The sequence below is a fragment of the Halichoerus grypus genome, chromosome 1 (genome assembly GCF_964656455.1).
Source record: "Halichoerus grypus chromosome 1, mHalGry1.hap1.1, whole genome shotgun sequence".
In the NCBI taxonomy this organism is placed as follows: Eukaryota; Metazoa; Chordata; class Mammalia; order Carnivora; family Phocidae; genus Halichoerus; species Halichoerus grypus.
In genome coordinates, this window is record NC_135712.1 from 158,884,806 (window position 1) to 158,910,707 (window position 25,902).

The 25,902-nt window shown below is 38.8% G+C and overlaps 1 protein-coding gene across 2 annotated transcripts in view; it reads right to left on the bottom strand.

The window, feature by feature from the left end:
* Positions 1–25,902, bottom strand: part of TXNRD3 (thioredoxin reductase 3) — a 61,039-nt gene that overhangs the window by 30,267 nt on the left and 4,870 nt on the right. Inside the window, exons 2-10 of one of the 2 annotated variants that reach the window (XM_036078530.2) lie at positions 18,201–18,261; positions 17,032–17,141; positions 15,269–15,373; positions 14,964–15,036; positions 13,178–13,297; positions 6,465–6,607; positions 4,593–4,708; positions 3,442–3,667; positions 2,143–2,235 (exon numbers count right to left, since the gene is read on the bottom strand). In XM_036078530.2, coding sequence (XP_035934423.1) covers positions 2,143–2,235; positions 3,442–3,667; positions 4,593–4,708; positions 6,465–6,607; positions 13,178–13,297; positions 14,964–15,036; positions 15,269–15,373; positions 17,032–17,141; positions 18,201–18,261 — 1,047 coding nt within the window. The remainder of the gene's footprint in view (positions 1–2,142; positions 2,236–3,441; positions 3,668–4,592; positions 4,709–6,464; positions 6,608–13,177; positions 13,298–14,963; positions 15,037–15,268; positions 15,374–17,031; positions 17,142–18,200; positions 18,262–25,902) is intronic. The other variant, XM_036078528.2, reaches the window with a different exon arrangement.

Below are 25,902 nucleotides of genomic sequence, written 5' to 3' on the forward strand. Positions count from 1 at the left end.
TTATACAGTAAGAACAACTAACTACAGACACACAACATGGATGAATATGAGGAGTATGTATCATATAGTTCCATTCCTGTGACATCTAGAATAGGTAAAACTAGTCTATGGTGACAGGATCAGAATAGGGTTGTTTGGGTCAGGGAGTGGGAAGCGATATAGGAGAGCTTTCTGAACTCGTAGAAATATTCTATTACCTTCAAATGCGTATGGATTACACAAACGTGCATTTTTCAAAACCGACTGAACTGTACATCTAAGATATGTGCATTTCACGACATGTAAATTACACCTTATTATAAAAGTAAACAATTTACAAATTTAGATACTGTGAATAACTTTATACCATTATATTCGATAACTCAGAAGAAATGAACTAATTACTAGGAAAATATAATTAATCTAAAGTAACTCAAGAAAAAATAGAAAGCCTTAAAAGCCCTATGACTGTTAAAGAAATTCGATCAGTGGTCAAATACATATATCTATAGAAAATTATAGGCTCAGATGGTTACATCAGTGAATTCTATCAAACAGACAAAGAACCAATTCTAACATTATGAAACTGCTTCCAGAGAACAGAGAAAGAGGTAATATACTCCAAACTTCTTTCATGAGCTAAAACAACCTTGATATCCAAATCTGAAAAGTTCAATATATGAAAGGAAAATTATGAGCCAATACAATTCATGAATATTAATGCAAAAATTCTAAAGAACCAAATCCAACAATATATGAAAAGAACCATTACCAAGTTGGGTTTATACCAGGAACACAGAGTTGGTTGAACATTAGAAAATCAATGTAATTCAACACATTTACAGATTAAAGAAAAAAATTTTTGATCAACAGCTACAAAAGAAACACTGTTACAACCAAACATCCACTTGTGATTTTTAAAAAACAGAAAAGAAATAACCAAAAAACCCCTGGCAAACAAGAAAGAGAAAAGAAATTCTTTAACTTAATTAAGAATATCTAACAAAATCCTACAGAAAACATTACTCTTTAATGATGAAACACTGAGAACTTTCAATACTGAGAACAAGACAAAATGCCTGCCACTGCCATTTCTTGGAGGTCCCAGCTAGTGTACTTATGCAAAAAAAAGAAAGAAAAAGGAAAAAAGCAGAAAGGAGGAAACAAAACTTTTGTTATTTACAAACAGTATGAAGGCATACAAAGAAAATTCAAAATAATCTAAGATAAATTATCAAATAAGAGTTTAGCAAGATTATGGAATACTAAATCAAAACACACAAATTGGCAGCATTTCTATACACCAGCAACAGTTAAAGACAATGACATTTCCCCCAAAAAATACCATTTATGACTACATAAAAATACATTAAATACCTAGGAATAAATCTAAAAGATGTTCTTGATTTGCATACAGAGAAATTTATTAACTTTGTTAGGAATTATTAAAGACAACCTAAATTAAGAGGAAGATATACCATATTTATGGAGAGAAGACTAAATATTGCAATAAAAAGTTACCAATTGATTTATATATCTGATAAAATCCTAATAAAACTCTCAACTGGGGTTGATTTATTTTGTTTGTTTTCTTATTTTTTGGCTTTGTTGATCCTCCCCATATTGTTTCCTTTTTTTAACTAAAAACAATCACACATATATCAGTATATAAAACATAAATGTATCATTATGATTTACCAAAGAAATGTTGACATCCAAATATCATCAGTTTTAAATTAGAACTGTTGCCACCCAATATAGTCCATGGACAATTCACATTGTTTGCAGATTTTATATTGTTTTTAAAAATAAAAAGATCTTTATTATTGTTTTTGATTATAAGATATATTCAATTTTTATTGAAAATATTCAAATGCCCAAATGTAAAAGATATCTAATGCTCCAGAAGTAAGTACTTATAAGTCAGATATATCTGCTTCCAGATTTTATTCTATGTATAAATTATCCATACACACATATTTTCTTATATTTTTCATGTACACCAAAAACTACCAAATGTCAACAGCTCAACTACCTGCCATTTTATTATAGTTTTTACAAAGAATCAAAAGGAAAAAAGCCTAAGAATTTTCCCATAAACTTCATTTGTGCTAATTTATGAGTGTGTTCAACCACTTTACTGCTTATAAAATAAAAACTTACTGTATTATATACTTCTTCAATAGCTTCTGATCCTTCAGTGGATTTAGCCACTACTTTCAGCTTTCCGGGTGAACCTTTCTCCAACTGCTGAACCTAGTAAGGATAAGTAATGTAATGATTCTGTCTAAAGGTGACAGAAAATAAATGGGTCAGAGGGTGTACATGTGTGCGTATGTAGGTTTTTCGACTAAGTAAAGACAGAGAAAAAAGGACTGTAACAAGGTAAAATTTGGAGGCAGAAATAAATTAATGGATTAGTTGGTGGAGGCATAATAGGAGGAATGAATGATGTTTCCCAGGTGTTGACTTAACAAATTGTGTAGACTGTCGTACCACCTACTGAGTACTGAGATAGGCCAGAAAGATGAGCTGGGGAATACACTTAGGAGGAAAATCAAGAATTTCATTTTTGTCTTCATAAATCTGAAATGCTTATGAGGAATTCAAGTGGAGATATCCCATAGCCAAATGTGTAAATGGGTGTGGAGTTTAGGAGAGATGCCTGAGCAGGATATATAAATCTGAAAGCCATTGGCATTGAGATAATAAAGTATGGACCTAAAGAAGACCGCCCAGGTAACAAGTGCAGAGGAGAGAAGAGGGAGCCAGTGCTCTGACATCTACAGGTTGAGGAGATGTGGAATCACAGGCTGTGGGACCAGAGAGCTCAAGGATGGAGAGTGTTTCAAACGGAAGGAATGTCAGTTTCACCGAACCCTGCCCAGAAGCCCCACTCCGTAAGGGCAGAGATATGACCATTGGATCTGACAGCATGGAGTCGGCCACAGACCCCAGCATGTAATTTAAAAGGAGGAGCAGGGATGGAAGCAGCTGAGAGTTGGCTGAAGTGGAAAATGGAGGCAAGAAACCAGAAGGAGCGTGTACAGAAGTTTCCTTGTAAACAGGAAAAGAAAAACAGGGACCCAGCCAAAAGGGCAGAGAGGGCAAGGGAGGGCTTATTTGTTTGAAGAGGAGAGACACTGGTGGGAATGACAGAGCAGAAAGGATGTTAACTGAAGACGGAGCATCCCTGACAAGGTGAGAGAAGGTAAGAGCATACAGAAGGCCTGAGAGGAGCAAGGACACTTTCCCATACAGGCGGAGGGGCAGGGAGGACAGAGGGACATGTGGAGGTCAGTTCTGTAGACTGGAGGTGGGACCACTATCTTTAAGGTGTCCTACTGAGTACGGACTAATTTATTTCAGGAAATGAAGTAAGGAGAGCTAGAATAAAAAACTAAAAAGAGAATTTTTAAAAACCTGAAAATAAAAGGAATTCCAAATGCCTTTCAGACTTACCATCACAGGTACAAATTTTCTTAAGAACTTAACACCATGTTGCTCCATGTAGGAACCCACTTTCTCTGCCATTTCTTGATCAAAGCCACGAAGAAGGACTGAGCGCACCATAACCGTGACATCTAAGCCAATGCCAGCAAGAAACCCTGCGCATTCCAGACCGACATAAGATGCACCCACCACTAATGTTTTGCCAGGGCAATAAGGCAGAGAAAACAGGTCATCACTGAAAAATAAAACAACAAAAGGAACACGTAGGCAATAAAAATGAAGTAAAAATGCACATGTAGGTTTCGATGTGTAGTGGTCTTTTGTTGGCATAGCAACCTGGTGCTGGAATGAAGAAACATGAACAGAAAGAGCCTTTTGGAGTTTGTAAGAGTGTCCACTATAGAGTAAGAAGTATATCTCAGGTTTTTCAAAATCAAATTAGTGGATCACAAGTGAAGGTGTTTTAAAAATGAAATAGAATAGAAAATATTAGACTACATTATATGAGATAAGAAGAAATACGCTTTGGTTTGAGTGTGTGTGTGTGTGTCTGTGTGCGCACACACGCATGTGTGTGTGTGTGTTCACCGAACAACAGTGTCACAAAAAACACATTTCTTTTTTTTAATTTAAATTCAATTAGCCAACATATAGTGCATCATTAGTTCCAGATGTAGTGTTCAATGATTCATCAGTTGCGTATGTGCATCTGGTGAAAAAAGTTTGAAAGTCATTGTCCTGCATTATACAATGTCCTCTCTGTAACCATCCAGGGATAATTACTATTAAATCCCAGTATTAGGAACAGCCACGCTTCTCCTGATCAACTGGTTCATTAGATCATATAGACACTAAACCCTAAAGCTATTTGTATTTACTTCTTTGCTTTGGCTTCCATGAAGTTTAGAGACAACTTCCCAGACCTCATTGAGCAATTACCTAGAATCATACAGCATATATGTGTGCATAAATTTGACCTTATTACTTACCTAACCTTATTTTCTCTGGGCTTCAATATGGTTAACATAAGCTTAGCTTCTTGTGTTATACTTTTTATTTGTCATCAATTCAAATCTTTTGTGAAATAATATCAGGGACTAAATAAATTGGACACATAAACATAACACAATTTACGGTTACAATAGCCTATTTAATCTTACCTAGTAATACAGTACTCTTTATCTCCTTGGATTCCTAAATAGCGGGGCCTTTCGCCTGTCGCTAGGACAAATTTTGCAGCAGTATAGTAAGTTTCCTGTCCTTTTCTATTGGTTGCCTTGAAAAGAGAAAAGTAAATTTCAACTTCTACAAACACGGTAGGGTATCAGACACCCCGGACAACTAGTTACGGAGCTTCCCACCCAACAGGAGCGGACATGCAAATATAATAATGCAGTATGATAAGCACCAACATAGAAAAAAGAAGTCTTCATAAAATATCACCGACAGAGCCCAGTGGAGGTGGAAAAGGGGACTGGAACACCAGTCGAGGGCGGCTTCAAAGATGGTGGTATTTCAAGTGGAGACAAGAAAGTGAGAGGATTTGAGAAGAAAGGAAACCTACAGAGAGAACAGTGCACAGAAAAGCACACAGGCCTGAAAGTAGCAGGTGTCTGGGGAGTGGCAAGTGGTCAGAAAGTGGCAGGAAAGGGGGGAACGTGTCCCAGTGAAGGGAAACAGATTCGTGCCAAATGTTAACACCTTTATTTGCCATTCTCAAGATTTCAGCTATGGGGAACCAGGAAAGGTTATTCATTGTTTGCCCATTTTCAATTATACAAATAATTTATTAAAAAAATTCAAAAACCAATGAAGGTGTTTAAACAAGAGGGTGGTTTAAATGGTGGGATGGAGGGAGGGCAGCCTGGAGACAGGCACCTGCTCCAGAGGGTCCGGAAAGAGAGAAACAAGCGCCGGCTGCAGGGGTGGGAGGGGGAAACCTGAGCTTTCTAGCTGGAGCAACTGAGGAGACCCTGCTTATCACTAAATGCGGAAACGCAGAAAAGAGGCAGGTATGGCTGCGAACGACTGGCTTATTCAACCAACCATGCCGGCCATGCCACAATTTGAGAAATAAAACTACCTGACTCATAGTTCTATGATGTTTCTTCCGTGTGAGTGATGTAATTCAAATTGGCCCATGTATGGTTTCAAAAGGGGCAGCTTTTGACAGACCACCTCACCTTTCCAGAGATAATAAATGACTACGAAACAACCTCAAATCCCCCCAAGATCATTGCACACTGTGCCAGGAAAGCGGAGTTCAAAAATAAACTAGGTGTTGAGGGTTATGTCTGATTGTCTTTTATAACTCCAATTTAAAATTCTTGTGTTCACCAAAACGATCTCATTTTCATTACATATTGCTCTTATGATACGAAACATTACAAAGCTTATAAAAATACACTAGTTTTCATAGTAATTTTATTAATATACCTTTGAATGACATATTGGAGTTCTAGTTAAGGTTTCATCTTATTTTTATTTTTTTAATTATTCTTTGTACTGAAATACAGTTGACACACAATGTTCCATCAGTTTCAGGTATACAACACAGTGATTGCTGAGTCTATACATCACACCATGCTCAGCGCATGTGTAGCTGCCATCTGTCCCCACGCAGCTACTACGACACCCCTGCCTAATTCCCCAGGCTGTACCTTCATCCCTGTGACTCTTCATTCCATTTTGCCCATCCACCCTAAGGTTTCATTTTAAAAAAGAATTACACTACTAAAATTTTTCATTTTTTAGTCTTTTAAACTTTCAACTATTTAGTCTAAACATTTTCTTTTAAGGTAGTAATAAAATCAAAAGGCAAATAATAACTTTAAATGAAGAGCTCTTTAAAAGGCAATTCCTACAATTTAGCAGGACCTGTGGAATCAACAACAATGGGGAAGAAACAGGTGCACAAAAGGCAATGTGTGTGCATAGGTCAGTGAGAGTCCATAACATGCAGGGAATTTCAGATCAAGGCAAGTTCAAGCAATAGTAAAGAAAAGCAACAAACAAGACAAAACAAACAGTACCTTTATTTTATGATGTTCAACAAATTCTCCATAGGAATTGACATAGGCCACGGCCTTCTCCCTCAAGGACAACCTGCAGCCCCAGTTTAGAGAGCCGATGTGATTTTGAATCGCTTCTGTCATAGTCTCCCAGTTGTGCTTCACTGAAAACAAATAACCAGAATGAAGGTATAAAGCAAATTTTTTTCCTTTAAAAATTTTTTATTTATTTTTTTGCGAGAGAGAGAGAGAGCAGAGTGAGCAAGAACATGAGCTGCGGGGAGAGGCAGAGGGAGAGGGAGAAGCAGGCTCCCGGCTGAGCAGGGAGCCCCATGCGGGGCTCGATCCCAGGACTCTGGGATCAAGCTTAACTGACTAAGCCACCCAGGCGCCCCAGGTGAATTTTATTTTTAATGTTCAATCATATACAACCACACATGAGCCATACTATATATTGCTTTAAGAATCAAGAAGTGAACACAAGACAACTAGCAATTGAAATCTTTTTTAGGCCAGTTATGGTTTATACTTCTTCCTCTTTTATAATACAAAACATAAGCAAACAGCAGAGTTCTGAAAAGAAGAAAAAAAAATCCATGGAACAAAGAATGGGGAGAACAGTCCAAAACATCACAAGGCAGGAAGATCATCCCTACTCGGGAGCACCCCAAGGCCACTGTGCTCTGTGAGGTCTGCTGCACATGGTGTCCCAGATGTGAAGGGAAGTGGGTCTCAGATCAGTGAGCACCACACATCCCCTGACCAGACCAGCCTGGGCCACTCCTTTTCGGTTCACTTGGTGGTGGTTTTATGATAGCGAAGATCCTACATTTCTTTACGACAAATGTGGTTTCTGCTCACCACTGCCCACCATTTATATTACAATGTTTACTCATTTCCTGTTGCAATTGGAGCAGGAGGTGATGGAATCAAATTCCTCATCATCCCTGTATCTTCGAGGTGGGAATGATTTCCTAGTGTTCACCTCGTCTGCTGATGCTGCTTCCTGAAGGAGAAATCAGCCTCCGTGCAGCAGTGTGTTTGTAAGACAGAGGCCAGCCTAGCAGGGATGAGCCTCTCCACGATGGCACATGCCCTCAGATCCTAAGCTACCTCTTCCCCTCTAGTCCAGAAAAGCTACTCCTCTAACCTTCCAAGAACCACTTCTCCCAAGGACCTTGTCAGTTAGATTCCCACTTCACATGTCCTTTTGTTTCTGGCTCTTGTTGTAAGAGACACTCTACATCAGGGTTTCCCAAATATGGCTGCACATCAGGATCCTCTGGGAATCAGGTTGAAACATACAAATCCTTGGACCTGCCACAAACCTACAGAGTCAGGACAAGCTCCCGCTGGGAGATTCTGATAAGGCAAGCCCAGGGACTAGCACTTTGGAACCACATGCTCTACTGTTTTATTGACCTGTTTAAGCTTTGCAACAGTATCACAATTCTAACTACTGATGGGAAAAATCATTTCCCATACTTCCTCAAAGGCTGCAGAGCTATTCTCATATATTTACTTTCAATACAAACTTTAGAATAATCTGTCAGGTTCCAAAAAGAAAAAAAAATTGTTGAGGTGTTTCCTGGACTTAAATAAAATTTACAAATTAAATTTTAGATAATGTCTTTATAATATTGAGACATCCCATCCAAAAATCTCAGTATATTTTTGTTATGCTTTTCTATTCTTTCCTTATATATTTTGTCCATTCCTAGTAAATTTATCCCAAGTTATTCTATCATTTTGTTGCAATTTTCCATTGTTTATTTAACTTCTTATTGCTAATGTAAGAAATCTATTGATTTTTACACATATATCCTCCGAGCAACTTAGTGAACTCTTATTAGTTCTGACATTTTTAGCTCGATCTCTTGTATGTTCTAGGTATCTTGTATATAATTCATATTATAGATTTATAATATCTTTTTCTTCCTTCTTCTCAAGTATGTACTTTTTCTTTCCTATTCTTCCTTTTTGTGCACTGGCCAGAAGCCCCAAAACAATGCAGATGTAGTAGTGAAAGTGGGCTGCCCTGTTTGATTCTTGACTTTAATGTAAATGCCTCAAGCTCTTCTCCATCAAATATTTACATCTGACTTTTCTTCATCATGTAAAAAGTGTCCATTTCTTTGCTTAGTTTAATGACTTTTTTTTTTTTTAAGAGCTATAACGGATGTGAAATTTTTATCAAATGCCTTTGGAGCTAGAATCCAGGTCATCATGTGGATTTTAGCATCCTTACTCTGGTTTCCTAATGACTCATTCTTGTATCCCCAGAATGAACCCTCAGAAGTCACAGTGCATTCTTTTAGTCACTGCTGGAGAGGATTTGTTTTTTCTAGAATTTTCTAGCTCTATAGGCTATAGCTTTCTATTTTTTAAAAATATTTTATTGTTATGTTAATCATCATACATTACATCATTAGTTTTTGATGTAGTGTTCCATGATTCATTGTTTGTGCATAACACCCAGTGCTCCATGCAGAACATGCCCTCTTTAATACCCATCACCAGGTTAACCCATCCACCCGCCCCCCTCCCCTCTAGAACCCTCAGTTTGTTTTTCAGAGTCCATAGTCTCTCATGGTTCGTCTCCCCCTCTGATTTCCCCCCCTTCATTCTTCCCCTCCTGCTATCTTCTTCTTTTTTTTTTTTTCCTCAACATATATTGCATTATTTGTTTCAGAGGTACAGATCTGTGATTCAACAGTCTTGCACAATTCACTTACCATAGCGCCTACCATAGCACATACCCTCCCCAGTGTCTATCACCCAGCGACCCCATCCCTCCCACCCCCCCCACTCCAGCAACCCTCAGTTTGTTTCCTGAGATTAAGAATTCCTCATATCAGTGAGGTCATATGATACATGTCTTTCTCTGATTGACTTATTTCGCTCAGCATAACACCCTCCAGTTCCATCCACGTCGTTGCAAATGGCAACAGCTTTCTATTTTTACACTATCTTTCTGTATCACTGTTAAGTCAGCCTCAAAAAAAAAAGGTGGAACTTTCCATTTTTTCCTAAACTCTAGAACAGTTTAAATATTTAAAGAAGTGTCTTTCCTTGAATATTTGAGGAAATTTACATGTAAATTTATAGTGTCTTGGAGAATTGGTTGTCCTTAGGCAATGTGTTCTTTGATAATTCAAGTCCATCCTGGTCATTTATATTTTCCTAGAATATACTCCTTTTCATCAAGATATTTAAAATTCTTACCACTAATTTGTATCCTGAATTTGTTTTTTCTCTTCTCTTTTCTGTAGTTACCTTTCTTTTCTCAAGACCCCTAATGTTACATATTTGTATGAATTCTCTCTCCTGTTTCCCCGACTGGATTTGCCAAAGGTCTACCTACTTACTTGCATTTTCAAATATATTCTTGGTTTTGTTCATTGATTCTATTTTGGGGAGGGTGCTAAATCATTAATTCCTCAGTGTGGGGTATATGTGTGTGTGTGTGTGTGTGTGTGTGTGTGTGTGTGTTTGTGTGTGTATGTTTTTGTGGGGTTTTTTTTTGCCTTGTAGTCTCCCTATCTGATATTAACTGCCATTGCTTTGGTTTGCCTTTCCCTGATACAGCTTCTCCCACCTATTTAAAAATTTCCCATCTATTTCATTTTAAATAGGAAAATTTAAGTTAGTCTTTTCAAAATTTAAAATTCCTGTATTCTCAACAATTATCTCTTTTGGTTTTAGGTGTGTGTCCTGTAAACAGCACACAGATGAATTCTGTCTACACAACTTGAGAAGTTTATTCATGCAGCTTTATTCTAATATGTAAAAGACTGTCCCTATGTCTGTCTGCCGTCTTGTTTTCTGGGTTGTTTTTTGCTTGTTTTAAGTTAGTTTCATGCTGTTTATTTGTATATTTCCCATTCCCTTTTTCTTGGAAGTTCTATATTCAATTTCTGATCTGGAAATTATATATACATTTTAAATTTATTTTAATCCATTATTCCTCTACCAACGTCAAGAACCAAAGTATCTAAAACATTCTCCCACACCAAGATTTCGGCATGCTTTCAGTTCCTTTCTCTTACCGCTTAGATTCTATGGACTTCTCTTGGCCATTCCATGAAGCCTATTCCTAAAAACTGCTAAGCCCCAAATTCCATGTGATGGTTAACTAGGTATTTCTTAGTATAGCAACTCAAAACTAACTTAGAAGCCTTTTGCATATGTGGAACAAGATTTTACACACTTGAGGGAATTAGAAAGTATTTAGGAATATTAAGCACGGAGATAAGTTCAAGAACATAACCTGGACCCTCAGGTGAGGCCAAGTGGCATGAGCATACACCCTGCTGTCCGCCCCGCCCCTGCCGAACGTGCAGGGCCCCAGCAGCGTGGGGCTGTGGGCGCCGGGCAGGGCTGATACACCCAGAAGTCATTAACTTGTGGGGAATCCTGCATGGGGAGTTACCCACACACCTCCCTGCCTGGCTGTCCCCATCACAGACCACGTGTACAGTTCCATTCTTCATGGCCTTTCTCCATTATGGGGCATTCAGTGTTTCCTCCCCACTTGGCCTCGATTATTTTAGAATTATTAAAACAGGCTATAAACACTTTTAGTTTTAAAAAGACTCCTTTGGGCGACTGGGTGGCTCAGTAACTTAAGTGTCTGACTCTTGATTTCGGCTCAGGTCATGATCTGAGGGTCATGGGATCGAGCCCCACATCTGGCTTGGTGCTCAGCATGGAGTCTGCTTGTCCCTCTCCCTCTGCTCCTCCCCCTGCTGTGTTCTCTCTCTCTCTCTCTCTCACAAATAAAGAAATAAAATCTTTAAAAAGAGAGAGAGAGAGAGACTCCTTAACTACCTAATTGCCAATCTAAAATGTACCTAATTCAAATCCTAATCCATTTGGCCTTCCGGCACCTTTTCCCTCCAGATGGTTCTCTTCGGAGACTCTCTAAGCCCTAAGTCTTATCCTTAAAAATCTAGCCCCTCCTGGCTTCTGTGACATGACTCTCCTGGTTTTTCCTCATCTTCCTCACCTACCCCTTAGGTATTAACATTTCTCAGGATCCTGTCTGTGTCTGCTATTCTTTTCCATCCATAGGGCCTCCCCAGCCCCTCACAGCAATTCCTAAGACTTCAACCACCACCTGGGCTGCAAACCCAGGCCCTGCCTAGACCTCTCTCAAGCACAAACCATCCCCTGATAGCGAACTCCCACCAGGTGTTCTGCAGGGGAAAACCCATACAAGATGAAGGATTCGGGGAGAAGGATTCTTGAAAGTGAAGATGACCCCAAAGTTAAACTGCCAAGGGCAAAGGCCATTTTATCTACAACCAGTTGCTACTAAAGCTGGACACAAAGCTCTCCACAGAGCTGAGTGTCTGGAGAAATTTGTCCATGGAGAATCTGTCCAGCCACAACTCATTATGCTGAACTCCACTACACCTGGCCACTAACTCACACCTGCCTGTTTTCCAGCTCAGCAAATACACTGCATTGTCACCCATTCCCTCTTCTGGGATTCCTTCCTTTCCTTCACCTTCCACCCACTCTGTGACCTGCGGGGCCCAGCCAAATCACCAGGAAGGATATGCTCATGTACACATTTCCTCCACCAAAATCTCTTGGGAGACCAGTCCCTGTAATTTTTTTAGAAATTCCATAATGTTATTCTAAAGAGACAAAATCACCCATCCACGTCGAGCCTGTCAATTCCAGGCCTTCAATCCTCTAAATCCACTTCACATTCTCCAGTCCAAAATCAGTCTTGGCCCAGGCCTGGTCATTTCTCCTCTGGGTTAGGTGACAGCACCCCACCTCACTTCCCTGTCTTTGGACTTGCCCCCCTCCCCACCTCCAGCCTTCTAAACTCCTCGGTGCCACCAGAGGGATCCAGAATCCAAACTGTGGTTCAGGCTCCTCCCTTGCTGACACCCCTCAATGACTCTCTTACTCCCTTTGGGGTCAATCACAACTCCTTCAGATGGCATTTAAGAGCCACCACGACCTGCTTCTCTGTAATCTTGTTTCTTCCAGGATCCCTCCCCCATTCTCCATGCCAGCCATTCACTATCCCCCAAAGACTCCATGTTTTCTCCCAGCTCCAGAGTTCAGAGCACACTGCTTCCTGTCTTTATGACCTACTTCTCTGTGACCTTCAAGATTCAGCTCGAGGGTCACCTCCACCACCTCAGACTCTCAAGGATACAGTAAGTGCCCCTCAAGGCAATGCTCAAAACCTCACTGTGAACCACAGCACACAGAATCACCTCTCTTCTCTTCTCCTCTCTTCCAACAGACCGTGTGCTGCTTCAGGGCGGAAGCTCTATTTTCCTCTTATCTGTATCCTCAGAGCCTAACCAGTAAGTGTCTATTGGGTGAATTTGGTTTCCATCTTTCACGAAACAAAGACATATATAACCACTGGTAAAATAGAAAATGTTATCACGATAATGGACAAAATTCAAATAATGACCCTGGCTATTCTATTTTCTTTACACTTGAAGGAAATCTGAAAATAGCAATTATTCTCTCTCACGTTCTGTAAAGAGTATGGAATGACTATAGCTGCCAAAGGCACCAAGGTCCCCGAGAGCAGGGCCAGGTTTCAAGTGATCCTCTATGCCAAAGTGAGGTCCTAATGAGTGGTCATTAAACGAATTTCAGACTCAACTGTAGAAATATAAATACCAAGTCTTTCCCTAAGAAACTCATTCTTTCTTCTTTTCTCCCAATCTGTATTTTTATGTACTGTTACCCACCTTGTTGACTGTACTCCCAGCCAAACTTCCTGGCGTCACTTAATGCCTGCCCCAAAAGGGCAGCTTGATGCATCAATTTCTTAGGAACACAGCCCACATTTACACAAGTACCGCCAAGACCTGAGAAAGAAGATAATAGGTTTAATGTTTCCTCTGTGTCTGCGGGTGTATACCTGGTTCTAAATACATGTAGAGCAGGTGTTGTTAAACCTGTGGAAATGACACACTCAGATGGTTGTGGGGCCAACAGCAGACTCCACAATAACATGCAAATGATTAAGCCAAAGTTTTCAAATGAGGGTCTGTGAAGGAGACCCAAAGATGAGCAAAAATACAGATGTACACTTGAATAGTTTTCTGGGGAGAGAATCTAAAATTTTCATTTGAGTCTGACCCATAAAGGGATCAGAACTATATTAGATTAATTAGATAGATACCAGACCAAGGACTGGAACCCCAGCTTCTAGCCTTTATTCTCTGTAAGTCTGACTCCTCCCCTGAGCCGATATTAGGTCCACTGCAAGTTGCCTGGTAACATCTACTCTCAATCTCAAGCAGAAAAAGGCCATGTGTGATGCCCCCGTGCAGGGCATGAGTCAGAAAACTCCCTCTCTGATCACAGTCTCTCTTCTGGTAATTCAGAGAAATAGGATATTTATAGACAGGAGAGAAAGAAGGGACAGGGCAGGAGGAGAGAGGGAGAAAACAAAGACAGGTACACACAGGAATTTTTTAACATACAAATGTTAGAAGGAAAATCAAGATAGATTAGCTTTACCATATGAAATTCTAAGGTAAAATTTTTCAATAAATTTGAATTTTAAAACATGATTTTCTTATTTTGTCAGGGTTCCAGCAGAAAACAGATGACACCCTCAAGCTAGGAAACTGAGGAGAGTTTATAAAGAAATGATTACAGGGATGTGGGCAGGAAGAGCGAGGAGGAGCAGAATAGTGAGTGGGTCATCGCCAACCCCATGTGATGGGCAAAGCACACTGAGTGAGTGACAGCCCACGGGGGGCTGGCCATGACAGGGGAGGTGGCCTTCCATGCCTGCAGGGATCAGCAGGGCAGGAGCTGGGGGAATGAACACCCCCAACTCCACTCTCCTCCCTCCTTCTGTTCTCCTCCCATGACCACTAACTGGTTGAACCCAGCTGGAAGCCAGAGGGCAAGGTTGCCAATGCATTAGCTTTCTGGGGCATGGAAAAAGGTAGAGACATGAAGAATGGATCTGATCCATAAACAGAAAATATCCAACACGAAATCTGCGTGTTTTGTTAAAGTGAACGTTCTCATCTACAACTGGAAGCTCACTGTACACTGTGCTGATGGGACCTGGATGATGACACACACTAACTTGACTGAGCATCATGCAGCCGTTAGAGTCAGCGATGAAACTGAGGCAGAAACACAAGACAAGGTCATAGCAGACTTAGGTGAGCACCACACAGTATACACTGTGATTGCAACTAAGGGAAAAACACTGGTGCACGTGTGCAAGAATTATTATGGCACAAGTGTTGGAATACTGGAGTCATTGAATTTTTTCTTTCTGCAAAATCTTCCTTCATTACTTTTATATTAACTTTCCGAATCACCACTTGTTAACTATGCGATCTTAGGTCAGTTACTTAACCTCACAGAGACTTGCTTTCCTCACCTATGAAACAGGCTGGTTGTACCTCTTGAGACTGTTGTGAGGATTAACAAGATTAAAGAAAGACAAAGCCGGCTGTAAAGAGCAGAAAACTACAAGAGTCACAATAAAAAAACACTGCTTACCCCAGGACGTGCCCTGAGGTGATGAGACCACAAAGTCTAGCACCATAACTTTCTTTCCCAAGATGGCAGCTTCCTACAAAAAAAAAAAAAAAAAAAGCTACATATAAAGATCTTGTCATTTTCCTGACAACCCCCCAATTTTTCTCTCCCTGAAAGGAAAAGACTGTGGAAGAACACAGTCCCTTCTCTTTATTAATTCAATAAAAGCCCTGGACTGTAACATCAAAATTGGCTTTTTTAAAGTAGCTGAAGAAGTGCTTACGGCAACCCAGGAAAATTTTCTCTGGGTTTCATTATTTTCATACCTGTGCACATGCAAGGCCACCAGAACCTCCCCCAATGACAATGAGGTCATAATCGTATGCTGCATCTTCCTGAAGGAGCTTCTGTAATAAGCCACTCTGATGAGCCTACGGATCAAAAGAGAGAGGAGGCATGACCTGACTTAAATCTGTTCCTTTGTACCCTATGTTGAATCAGCATGGACTGCTTTTCTAAAACTCTTATTAACAGTCCCTAATTCATCTAAGTTCAAATTTTAAATTTATCTAGATGGTATTCAAATAGGGTCCCACTAGATAGAACTTATGCTAAGTACGTACATTTTTGTTCATTATCACCTGATGGCTACACGTGTGTCAAATGACCCATAGGTCACAGCTTTATGTCAGGTGAGGTCATTTTCCTTGGTCTAATCATCAAAGTATTATAACTAAGTAAAATAGCCATATACCATTTTTCAAGATCCTCTATCTTTTGTTCACCGGTGCTAGGCTTTATTTTGAAAACAATTCTTAAGCATCATCAGCAGGACATGCACATCAAATTTTTACATGGTTTCTCATAAATTGACCTATATTTTGCAGCATCCTGGTAAACTTCCTATACAACACAAAATTTTGCTTTTTCTTTCAGCAATGGTCATAAGGCTAGCTCTGCATGATAGTTTCCTGCTCACTCAGCCCTCCCTTCTGATCAGAAGTAGCTTAGGCAAGTTGAGACAATCATTGCATGATGTAGCAATAGTTTTATGTGAAGGTGGGTGCTCCATCCCATGAAGCTGGCTTTAGAAACACCATGTGGCACCAGCTCATCCTGGGAAGCACAGTGGAAGCGCTCTATCACTGTAGGACTCAGGACATGGCACATGGCCCCAGATGGATGAGTGCCCATGGAGGCTTTTGGCACATTCTAAAAAGGATTCCTTTGGCCTCCTTACTATTAGGTGCCCTAAGGAAAATACATCTCCTAAGTATGTGCCATGCAGTATGAAATGGAACTGATAACTCTGCATCTCCAGATTCATCCTCTGACATCTTTTCCAGGTTAGGAATGGTGAGACCAGCACTTCCCGAGGTGTTTCGGGGCCTCTCATTATGCTACATACCACCACATGAGCTGAGGTGGAGCTTCTGGGACTAATGCAGGCTGTTAATAGATAACGATGCTGATCATAGATTAACATAAATCCGGACAATCTAGTTTCCCAAGAAAATGTAATTTTAAGTTAAAGTCTCAAATATAAGTATTTAATCACTGATTACTACCATTTACATACATACATAAACAAATACAAGGGAACACAATTTTAATAAAAGGAAGTAGTTATAAAACAAGGACCTAACTTAAGAATATCAATTTTATCTATCACCACTTTCAAGATTATCTGATAACCATCCTCTATGCTTTTCCACTTTACAACTTCCAAAAGACAAGTGAATAGACTCCTTTTTTTTTAAGATTTTATTTAGACAGAGAGACAGCAAGTGAGCGCACCAGCAGGGGGAGCAGCAGGGAGAGGGAGAGGGAGAAGCAGGCTCCCCGCTGAGCAGGGAGCCAGATGCAGGGCTCAGTCCCAAGACCCTGGGATCATGACCTGAGCCCCAGGCAGACGCTTAACCGACTGAGTCCCCCAGGCGCCCCATGAATAGACTCCTTTTTAAAAGCCATTTTCTCCCCTTTTAAAAAAAAAAATAAAAATAAATAAATAAAAGCCATTTTCTCCCCTTTTAGATAGATTTAAAACCAAACTTTGAATAGCATTAAAAACATATAATACCATTATTACCTGGAAAGTTTGATCGCATCCACCCATATGCACTTTATTCACAAAAATATTGGGCACGGTTTTCTGATTAGTGATCTCTGACAACACTTCTTGGACATTGGCCCCATCATCTGAAGAATAAAAACTTAAATATATAAGAACATTGAAAGGGTTCCAAATTTTTGGGAGTTGAACAGAAGTGTTACAACACCAGACGCTCACATGCACGCACCCATAAAACGTCAGTACTTACATATTTACATATTATATAACTTCATGAAATGATGACTCAGGAAGGGGAAACACCTGTTTTCAAAGGAAACCTTAAAGAATAAAGACAAATCTACAAATTCATTTAAAACGAACCCTTCTAAATTAGATTTTGATCTATCATTCAATGGCCTTGCTGGGACAAATAAATAAAAATCCTCTTAAAAGAGCAAATATCAGGATAAAACCTGCTTCCACTGTCATAACTCAGAAAATGCTTCTTACAATTACATTTGAAAAATCTTTATGATCCATGGTCCAAAATGTCTCCTCCACCCCTAAAAATAAAACAGGGCCACAACTACTTATGACTGCCCTATGTGGTATACACTGTAGAAAAGTCTCAAAGATTCAAGAACATTTCATTTGTTAGGGAGACACAGCTAAAAGGAGTTGGTGAAGTCTGGTGAAGGCAGAGATCAAACTCTTTTCTGTTTACCACCCTGTTTCCCACCTTTGCAGATCACAAGTGTGGGTAAAACTCTTGGTTAATATTAGATGGATGGATGCATGCATGACAAGAATTAAAAATATAAAGCTGAAAAATTATGTGTTCCCCTCATGTGTAATACAGTCAGGAAATAAGGGTAGTTTCTTTCCATTTATTACAGCTTAACCTATTTTGCCAGAAAGTTGACAGATACATATTAAATGCCTGAAATACTCCATCCTTAGCAGTATATACATCTTCTTCCTGCTCCCTTCCCTCAAATATGAAAAGTATATAAATAAATAAAAAAAATCTACACCAAATTATTTGCCGTATAGAGTTCTATTTTCTGCATGGTTGAAAGTAGACAAAAACAGCTCACCTAACCCAAAGAGACAAGAGAAAATTGAATTGAACAAAGCAAATGGGAAGTAGTCAATCTTGTTGACATTTATTACAAACAAAAGTATACACTACCCATTCTACTTACCAACTCGATCAAGTTCCAAGATATTACATTCAACTCCCAAAGAAGAAAACAGTTCTTTAACCTGGAACAAAAATTTACTGGAGTTTTACTCTCATAAGGATTCAACAGAGTTATGAAATATGGACACAAAGGTGTCCAAAGAAAATGTTCAGTTCTCTAAATTGCAGCCAAAGTAGTATTTTAAAGCCCACTTTTCACCATTACTTAACAACTTTCAGTGCCCTCAGCCCTCAAGATAAAGTCCAGATGTTTCGCTTCCAAGATGGAGACACTGGGAGCTTGGCAGACCTGCTCCCTGGTGAAACACCCACAACTGGTGAAAATTATTAAAACAAAACAAAACAAAACCCAAAAAACAAACAAAAAAACAAACATTTAAAGTCTCTGGGGATTGTCCAAAGGGCACACGCTAAATGAAACATTTAGTCAAGAAGATCTGGTAGATGTCAATAAGAACAGGCAGAGTCAGTTCCTGTTCTTCCCTCCCCTGCCCTAGAAGCTCCACTTCCCGTGAGTGTGGATAAGACTGAAATGGCTGTCACCAGAAGGGGCAGGCCACCAGCATTTCCTAGTCTTCTCATAGCTCTGAGTGGCAAAGGCTAACTTCCTGGCAAGCGTGGCTAACAACACAGGGACTCCTTTCCTCCCTTCCTCCACACAGCCCCCACTCAGACAGCAAAGGCTCTACCCCATGCTGAAACTATTGTAGAGCAAGGTTTCAGGCTGGAGAGGTAAGCCAAGAAGACCAGAGGTTACAGTCTCCACCCAGAGCCCTGCTCATAAAGTAGGGCTGTCACTCTGAGAGAATCAGGTCACTGTCCTACCCCTAGCTCTGAAGCAAGGTCTCAGAGATTTTGCTCAGGGGAAGAGGTAAACCATGAGATCACAGAGCTCCAAAGCTCTATCCAAAAGAAATGACTTTATTTGAAATAGACCGTGTGGAAGGGCAAATCTAAAGGCAATGGAGATTTTGGTGGTAAGCAACAAAGAGAAGGCTGCTGGCTTCATTAGAGTAACAGGCTAAGCTGCAAGCCAGCAAATTTACCAGAGAACACTGGGATAGAGATCATTAAGAACAGTCCCTCTAGGGTCAGAATAAGCCACAAACATGCCTCAAAAACTACCCTGAACGGAGCCCAGATTTAACTGGACAAGAGTGTGGAACAATTTATATCCCAGGACATGGTCAAAAACAACAGAGCAACTAGCCTGCAATTAGGAGGGCTTAACATCTGGGTATGATACCAATGGAGACAGAAAACATAACACAAAACAGGTGATAGGGATTAAGGAGGGCACTTGTTGGGATGAGCACCGGATGTTGTATGGAATTGCTGAATCACTACACTGTACACCTGAAACTAAGAAACACTGTATGTTAACTGGAGTTCAAATGAAAACTTAATTTAAAAAAAGAAAAGAAAAAGAAAAACACTATACAGACAGTCAACTAGAGCCCTGCTAAAATCTTTGTCATTCCAGGGTGACTGTGCACACACCCAAGAGGGCACACTCTGAGAAGTGACATCAGAGGCTCCATCTTTTGGTGGAAATAAACTTCCTTTAATTAATCCTGCCAACTTACTACAGAGAAATAAAGAAGCCAACAAAACAAGCCACAAAGAGGGACGAGTCAGTACCTGGAGTTGCTATAATATCCCACCTGAAATGTCCAGGTTCCAACCAAAAACACTACTAGGCATTCAAAGAAACTGGAAAGTGGATCCATAAACAGGAAGAAAAGCAGTCAAGAGAAATAACCTCTGAGAAGGCCCAGATGTCATACTGAATACACAAAGTAGCCATTACAAATATGTTCAAAGAATTAAATAAAATTATGCTTAAGGAGATGAAGAAAGGTAACAGAAATTATTTTTAAAAATTAAATGGAAAGTATAGAGTTGGAAAGCACAATAAAATAAAGAGTTCACTAGAGTGCTTCAACAATGGATTTAAACTGGCAGAAGAAAGAATTAGCATACTTGAGGACAGATCAATGGAGATTGTGCAACCTGACACCACAGAAAAAGAAGATTGAGGAAAAATGGATGTCTCAGAGAAACATGAGACACTACTAAGCACACCAACATACACAGTGTGAATAGGAGATAAAGGAAAGAGAATAAAGGAGTACAAACTTTTTTGAAGAAATGTCCAAAACATCCCAAATTTGAAAAGTAGTAATCTACATATCCAAGAAGCTCAATAATCTCCAAGTAAGATAACTTAATAGGAGCTCTGGAAACTGGTCAAAGATCTACAACAATGAAGCGTATGCCCAATGAAGAAAATGCCACATTTAAAATGGTAGAGGGGCACCTGGGTGGCTCAGTCGTTAAGCGTCTGCCTTCGGCTCAGGTCATGGTCCCAAGGTCCTGGGATTGAGCCCCACATCGGGCTCCCTGCTCTGCGGGAAGCCTGCTTCTCCCTCTCCCACTCCCCCTGCTTGTGTTCCCTCTCTCGCTGTCTCTCTCTGTCAAATAAATAAATAAATAAAATCTTTAAAAAATTTAAAAATAAAATAAAATAAAATGGTAGAAAATTCTGTGGCATTCTTAATGGCCCTTACCTCACCCACTCCTTGATGCTCCAAAGCACAGTAAGAGGTGAGCAGCAGTGTGGACCCCAGTTCCCTTCCACAAAATGGAGAGAGCAGAGAGATCAAATTTGCAATGTTCTAAAGTCAGGGCCGCCTAAGGGATTTCTCTATGATGTCTAATACAGACTATACAGATAGTCAAAAGTGGCTGGGATCTTAGGCTAAAGGAAGCCTGAGAAGCAGTGGTCATGGCTCGTGAAAACTGAAAATGGACTTCATGTCCCAGGACATGGTAGACACCTGGGGGCAAGAAATTACAGGCAGAAGAATACAACAGAACAGCTAAGGTCCCAAGAAGAAGGAGGGGGGAGATTCTTAAGGAATTTAACACACTTTAAAACAGCCTTGTATACAGGAAAACTGAGCCCATGTGTGAAAAGCACATACAAGCCCAGGGAAGACAAATGCCCAGAAAAGGCCTAAGAAGACCTTAAGCCTTCATGCTACACCAATTAGTGAAGTTCTTCCCAAGCATGAAGCCAGTCTGCAAAGACTATGAGAGGCAGCTGTTTTATATGCTGAATTTTCAACAAAAGATCACATGCATACAAAGAAACAAAAGAACATGGCCCATTCAAAGGAAAAAATAAATCTCCAAAAACATCCTGAACAAATACAGCCTTCAGATTTACTAGACAAAGACTTTAAAACAACTATTTTAAATACACTCAAAGAGGAAAATACAAAGAGCTAACAGAAATCAGGAAAATGATATGGAAACAAAATAAGATTATTAACAAAAAGACAGAAAGAACCACATAGGAACTCTAAAACTGAAAAATACAATAACTGAATTGAAAAATTCACTAGAGTGGTTGAACGGAACACTCCAACAGGCAGAAAAAAGAATCAGTGAATTTGAAGATAGGGAATTTGAAATTATTGAGTCTGAGGCACAAAAATAAAAAAGAATGAAGAAAAATGAACACAGAATAGCAGATTTGAGGGACATCATAAAGTAAAACAATATATACATTATGGGAGTTCAAGAAGAAAGGATCATAAAGCTTATTTGAAGAAATCATGACCAAAAACTCCCCAAATTTGAGGAAAGATGTGGATATACAAACACAAGAAGCTCAAAAACCTCCAAGAAGGAAAAGCCCAAAGAGACACATACCAAGACACACTGTAATCAAACTGCTGAAAAACAAAAACAAGGAGATAATATTAAAAGCAGCAAGAAAAAAAGGAACTTATCAAGTACAAGGAATCCTCCTAAGATTATCCATGGATTTTTCAGTCAAAACCTTGCAGTCCAGAGACAAAAGGATGAAATATTTAAAGTGTTAAAAGAAAAACACTATCGGGACACTTGGGTGGCTCAGTCAGTTAAGCATCTGCCTTCAGCTCAGGCCATGATCCCAGAGTCCTGGGATTGAGCCCCACATCTGCTTCTCCCTCTCCCTCTGCCACACCCCCTGCTTGTGCATGCTCTCTCTCGCTCAAATAAATAAAATCTTTTAAAAAAATAAAAGAAAAAAAACTATCAACCAAGAATTCTATATCTGGCAAAAAGAAAAAACAAAACAAAAAAACCCAAAACAAACAAAAAACAATCCTTCAGATATGAGGGAGAAATTAAGACTTTCCCAGACAAACAAAAGTTGAGGGAGTATTAATACTAGACCTGCCCTACAAGAAATGCTATTGGGAGTTCTTCAAGTTGAAATGAAAAAATGCTATTCAGGAATTCCAAGCCATATGAAAATGCAAAGTTCTTCAGTAAAAGTAAATATATGGATAAACATATAAAGAAGTATTATTATAATTTTAGTTCATAATCACATTTTCTTACTCTTCTATAAGATTTTAAAAAACAATAGCATAAAAATAACTACCAATCTATGATAATGGGTACACAACAAAGAAAGACATAATCTGTGAGACTGATAATGTAAAAAGAGGCAGAATATAAAGGAGCAGAGTTTTTGTGTGGGATGGAAGTTAAATTGTTATCAGTTTGAAACAAATAATACCTTTAGGATGCTATATGTAATCCCCATGGTAAACACAAAAATATCTAGTAAATATACACAAAAGGACAAGGGAAGGATCACTAAAAAAATAAACACAAAAGAAGACTGTAAGAAAGAAAATGATGGACAAAAAAAACTATGATACCCACAAAACAAATAAAATGGCAAAAGTATTTCCCTTGGGTGCTTGGGTGGCTTAGTCAATTGAGGGTCTGCCTTTGGCTGAGGTCATGATCCCAGAGCCCCGGGATTAAGTCCCACATGGGGCTCCCTGCTCAGCGGGGAGTCTGCTTCTTCCTCTGCCCCCCACACACAAAAATAAATGAATAAAATCTTTAAAAAAAAGTCCTTCCCTAACAATAATTACTTTAAATATAAATGGATTAAACTCTCCAATCAAAAGACATAGACTGGCAGAATGGATAAAAGGACAGGATCATGCTGTCTAGAAGACACTCATTTTAGACCTAAGGACACACATCAGTTGAAAGTGAGAGGATGGAGGGGCGCCTGGGTGGCTCAGTCGTTAAGCGTCTGCCTTCAGCTCAGGTCATGATCCCAGGGTCCTGGGATCAAACCCTGCATCGGGCTCCCTGCTCATTGGAGAGCCTGCTTCTCCCTCTCCGTCTGCCTGCCACTCTGCCCACTTGTGCTCTCTCTCTATCTCTCTGTCAAATAAATAAATAAAATCTTCAAAAAAAAAAAAAAGAAAGAGGATGGAAAAAGATATTCCATGTATACAGTAAAGAAAAGAGAGAAGGCATGGCTCTACTGATAAAGGGCAAACTTTATATCAAAACTGTTATAAGAGACTAAAAAGGATATTATGTAATGATAAAAGAATTATACAATATACAATCATAAAAATATATCCACCAACATCAAAGCTTCAAATATAGGGTACAAACACTAAACAAATTGAAGATAGAAATGGACAGAATTACAATTATAATAAGAGACTTCAATATTTCACTTTCAAAACTGGATAGAACAATCAGACAAAAGATCAATAAGGAACCAGAGGACTGGAAGAATACTGCAGACCAAATGGATTTCATAGACATATTATAAAGCACTCTATCCAAGGTAAACAGAATACACATCTCAAGTACACATGGAACATTCTCCACAACAGACTATATACTAAGCCACAAAACAAGCCTTAATTTTAAAAATGAAATCATACAAAGTATCTTTTTTGATCATAGTAGAATGAAACTAAGAATCAATAGCAGAAAGAAAACTAGGAAATCCACAAATATGTGGAAATTAAACAACACACTCTTAAACAATTGGTCAATGAAGAAGTCACAAGGGAAATTAGAGAATATCTTGACAAAGGAAAATAAAACATACTAAAGAAGACATAACAAAATTCGTGAAATGCAGTGAAAGTAGCAATTAAAGGAAAATATATAGCTATAAATGCTTATGTTAAAAAAGAAGAAAGATCTTAAATCAATAACCTAACTTCACACCTTAAGGAACTAGAAAGAGCACATAACTAAACTCAAAGCTAGCAAAGGGGAGGAAATAACATAAACATTAGAGCAGAGATAAACAAAATAGAGAATAGAAAACAATAGAGAAAATCAGCAAAACTAAGAGTTACTTCTTTGAGAAGATCTACAAAATTGACATAACTTTAGCTATACTAAGAAAAAAACAGAGAAGACTCAAATAACTAACATCAGAATTGAAAGGGGGACCATTACTACTGTTTTTACAGAAAGTAAAAGGATTATGAGAGTACTATGAACAACTGTATGTTAACAAATTAGATCATTTAGACGAAATTTATAAATCCCTAGAAACACACAACCTACTAAGACTGAATCACGAATAAATGAATAGTAAATGTGAATAGACCTGTAATTAGTAAGGACACTGAATCTGTAATCAAAAGCCTCCCAACAAAGAAAAGCCCAGAACTAGATGGCTTCACTGGTGAATTCTACCAAACATATAAAGAAGAATAAACACCAATCCTCCTCAAACTCTTCCAAAAAATCGGAAAGGGTACACTTCTAAACTCACCTGGTAAGGCCACCATTATCCTTATACCAAAGCCAGACAGATACTACAAGAAAGCCACAGACCAACCACAGACCCTGATGAATAGTGACACAAAAATCCTCAACAAAATACTAGCAATACAAATTCAACAGTATATTTTGAAGATTATACAACATGACCAAGTGGGATTTATTCCTAGAATGTAAGGATGATTCAACATATAAACACAGATCAACGTAATACACCACATTAACAGAATGAAGGGAAAAAACTACACGATCATCTCAAGGAATGCAGATAAAGCATTTAAGAAAATTCAACATTTTTTTCATGACAAAAACACTCAAAAAACTAAGAATAAAAGAAAACTACCCCAACATACTAAACACCATATATGAAAAGACCACAGATAATATCATACTTGATGGTGAAAGACTGAAAGCATTTCCTCTAAGACCAGGAACAAAACAATGATGTCCACTTTCACCATTTCTATTCAACATAGTACTGAAAATCCGAGTCAGAGAAAAAGGACAAGAAAAAGAAATAAAAGACATCAAAATTGGAAAAGAAGTAAAACTTTCTCTGTTCACTGACTACATCTGATATGTATAAAACTCTAACGATTGTACAAAAAAAAACTGTTAATAAATTCAGCAAAGTTGTAGGATACAAAATCAACACAAAAAAATCAGTTGCTTTTCTATATATTAACAATGAACAATCTAAGAGAAATTAAGAAAAAATTCCATTTACAATAGCATAAAGAAGCATACTTAGGAATAAACTTAGGAAGGAGGCAAAGACTTGTACACTGAAAACTACATATTACTGAAAGAATTAAAGACACCAATAAATGGAAAGAAACCCCATGTTCATGGACTAGAAGACTTCATATTGGTAATACTACCCAAAGTGATCTACAGATTTAGTGCAATCTCTATCAAAACCCCAAAAACAAATTTTGCAAAAATGCATACAGATATTAACAAATGGCCAATGAGGACATGAAAAGATAGTCAACATCACTAGCCATCAGGGAAATGCAAATCAAAACCATAATGAGATACCACTTCATGCTCATTAGGATAACTACTATCAAAACAAA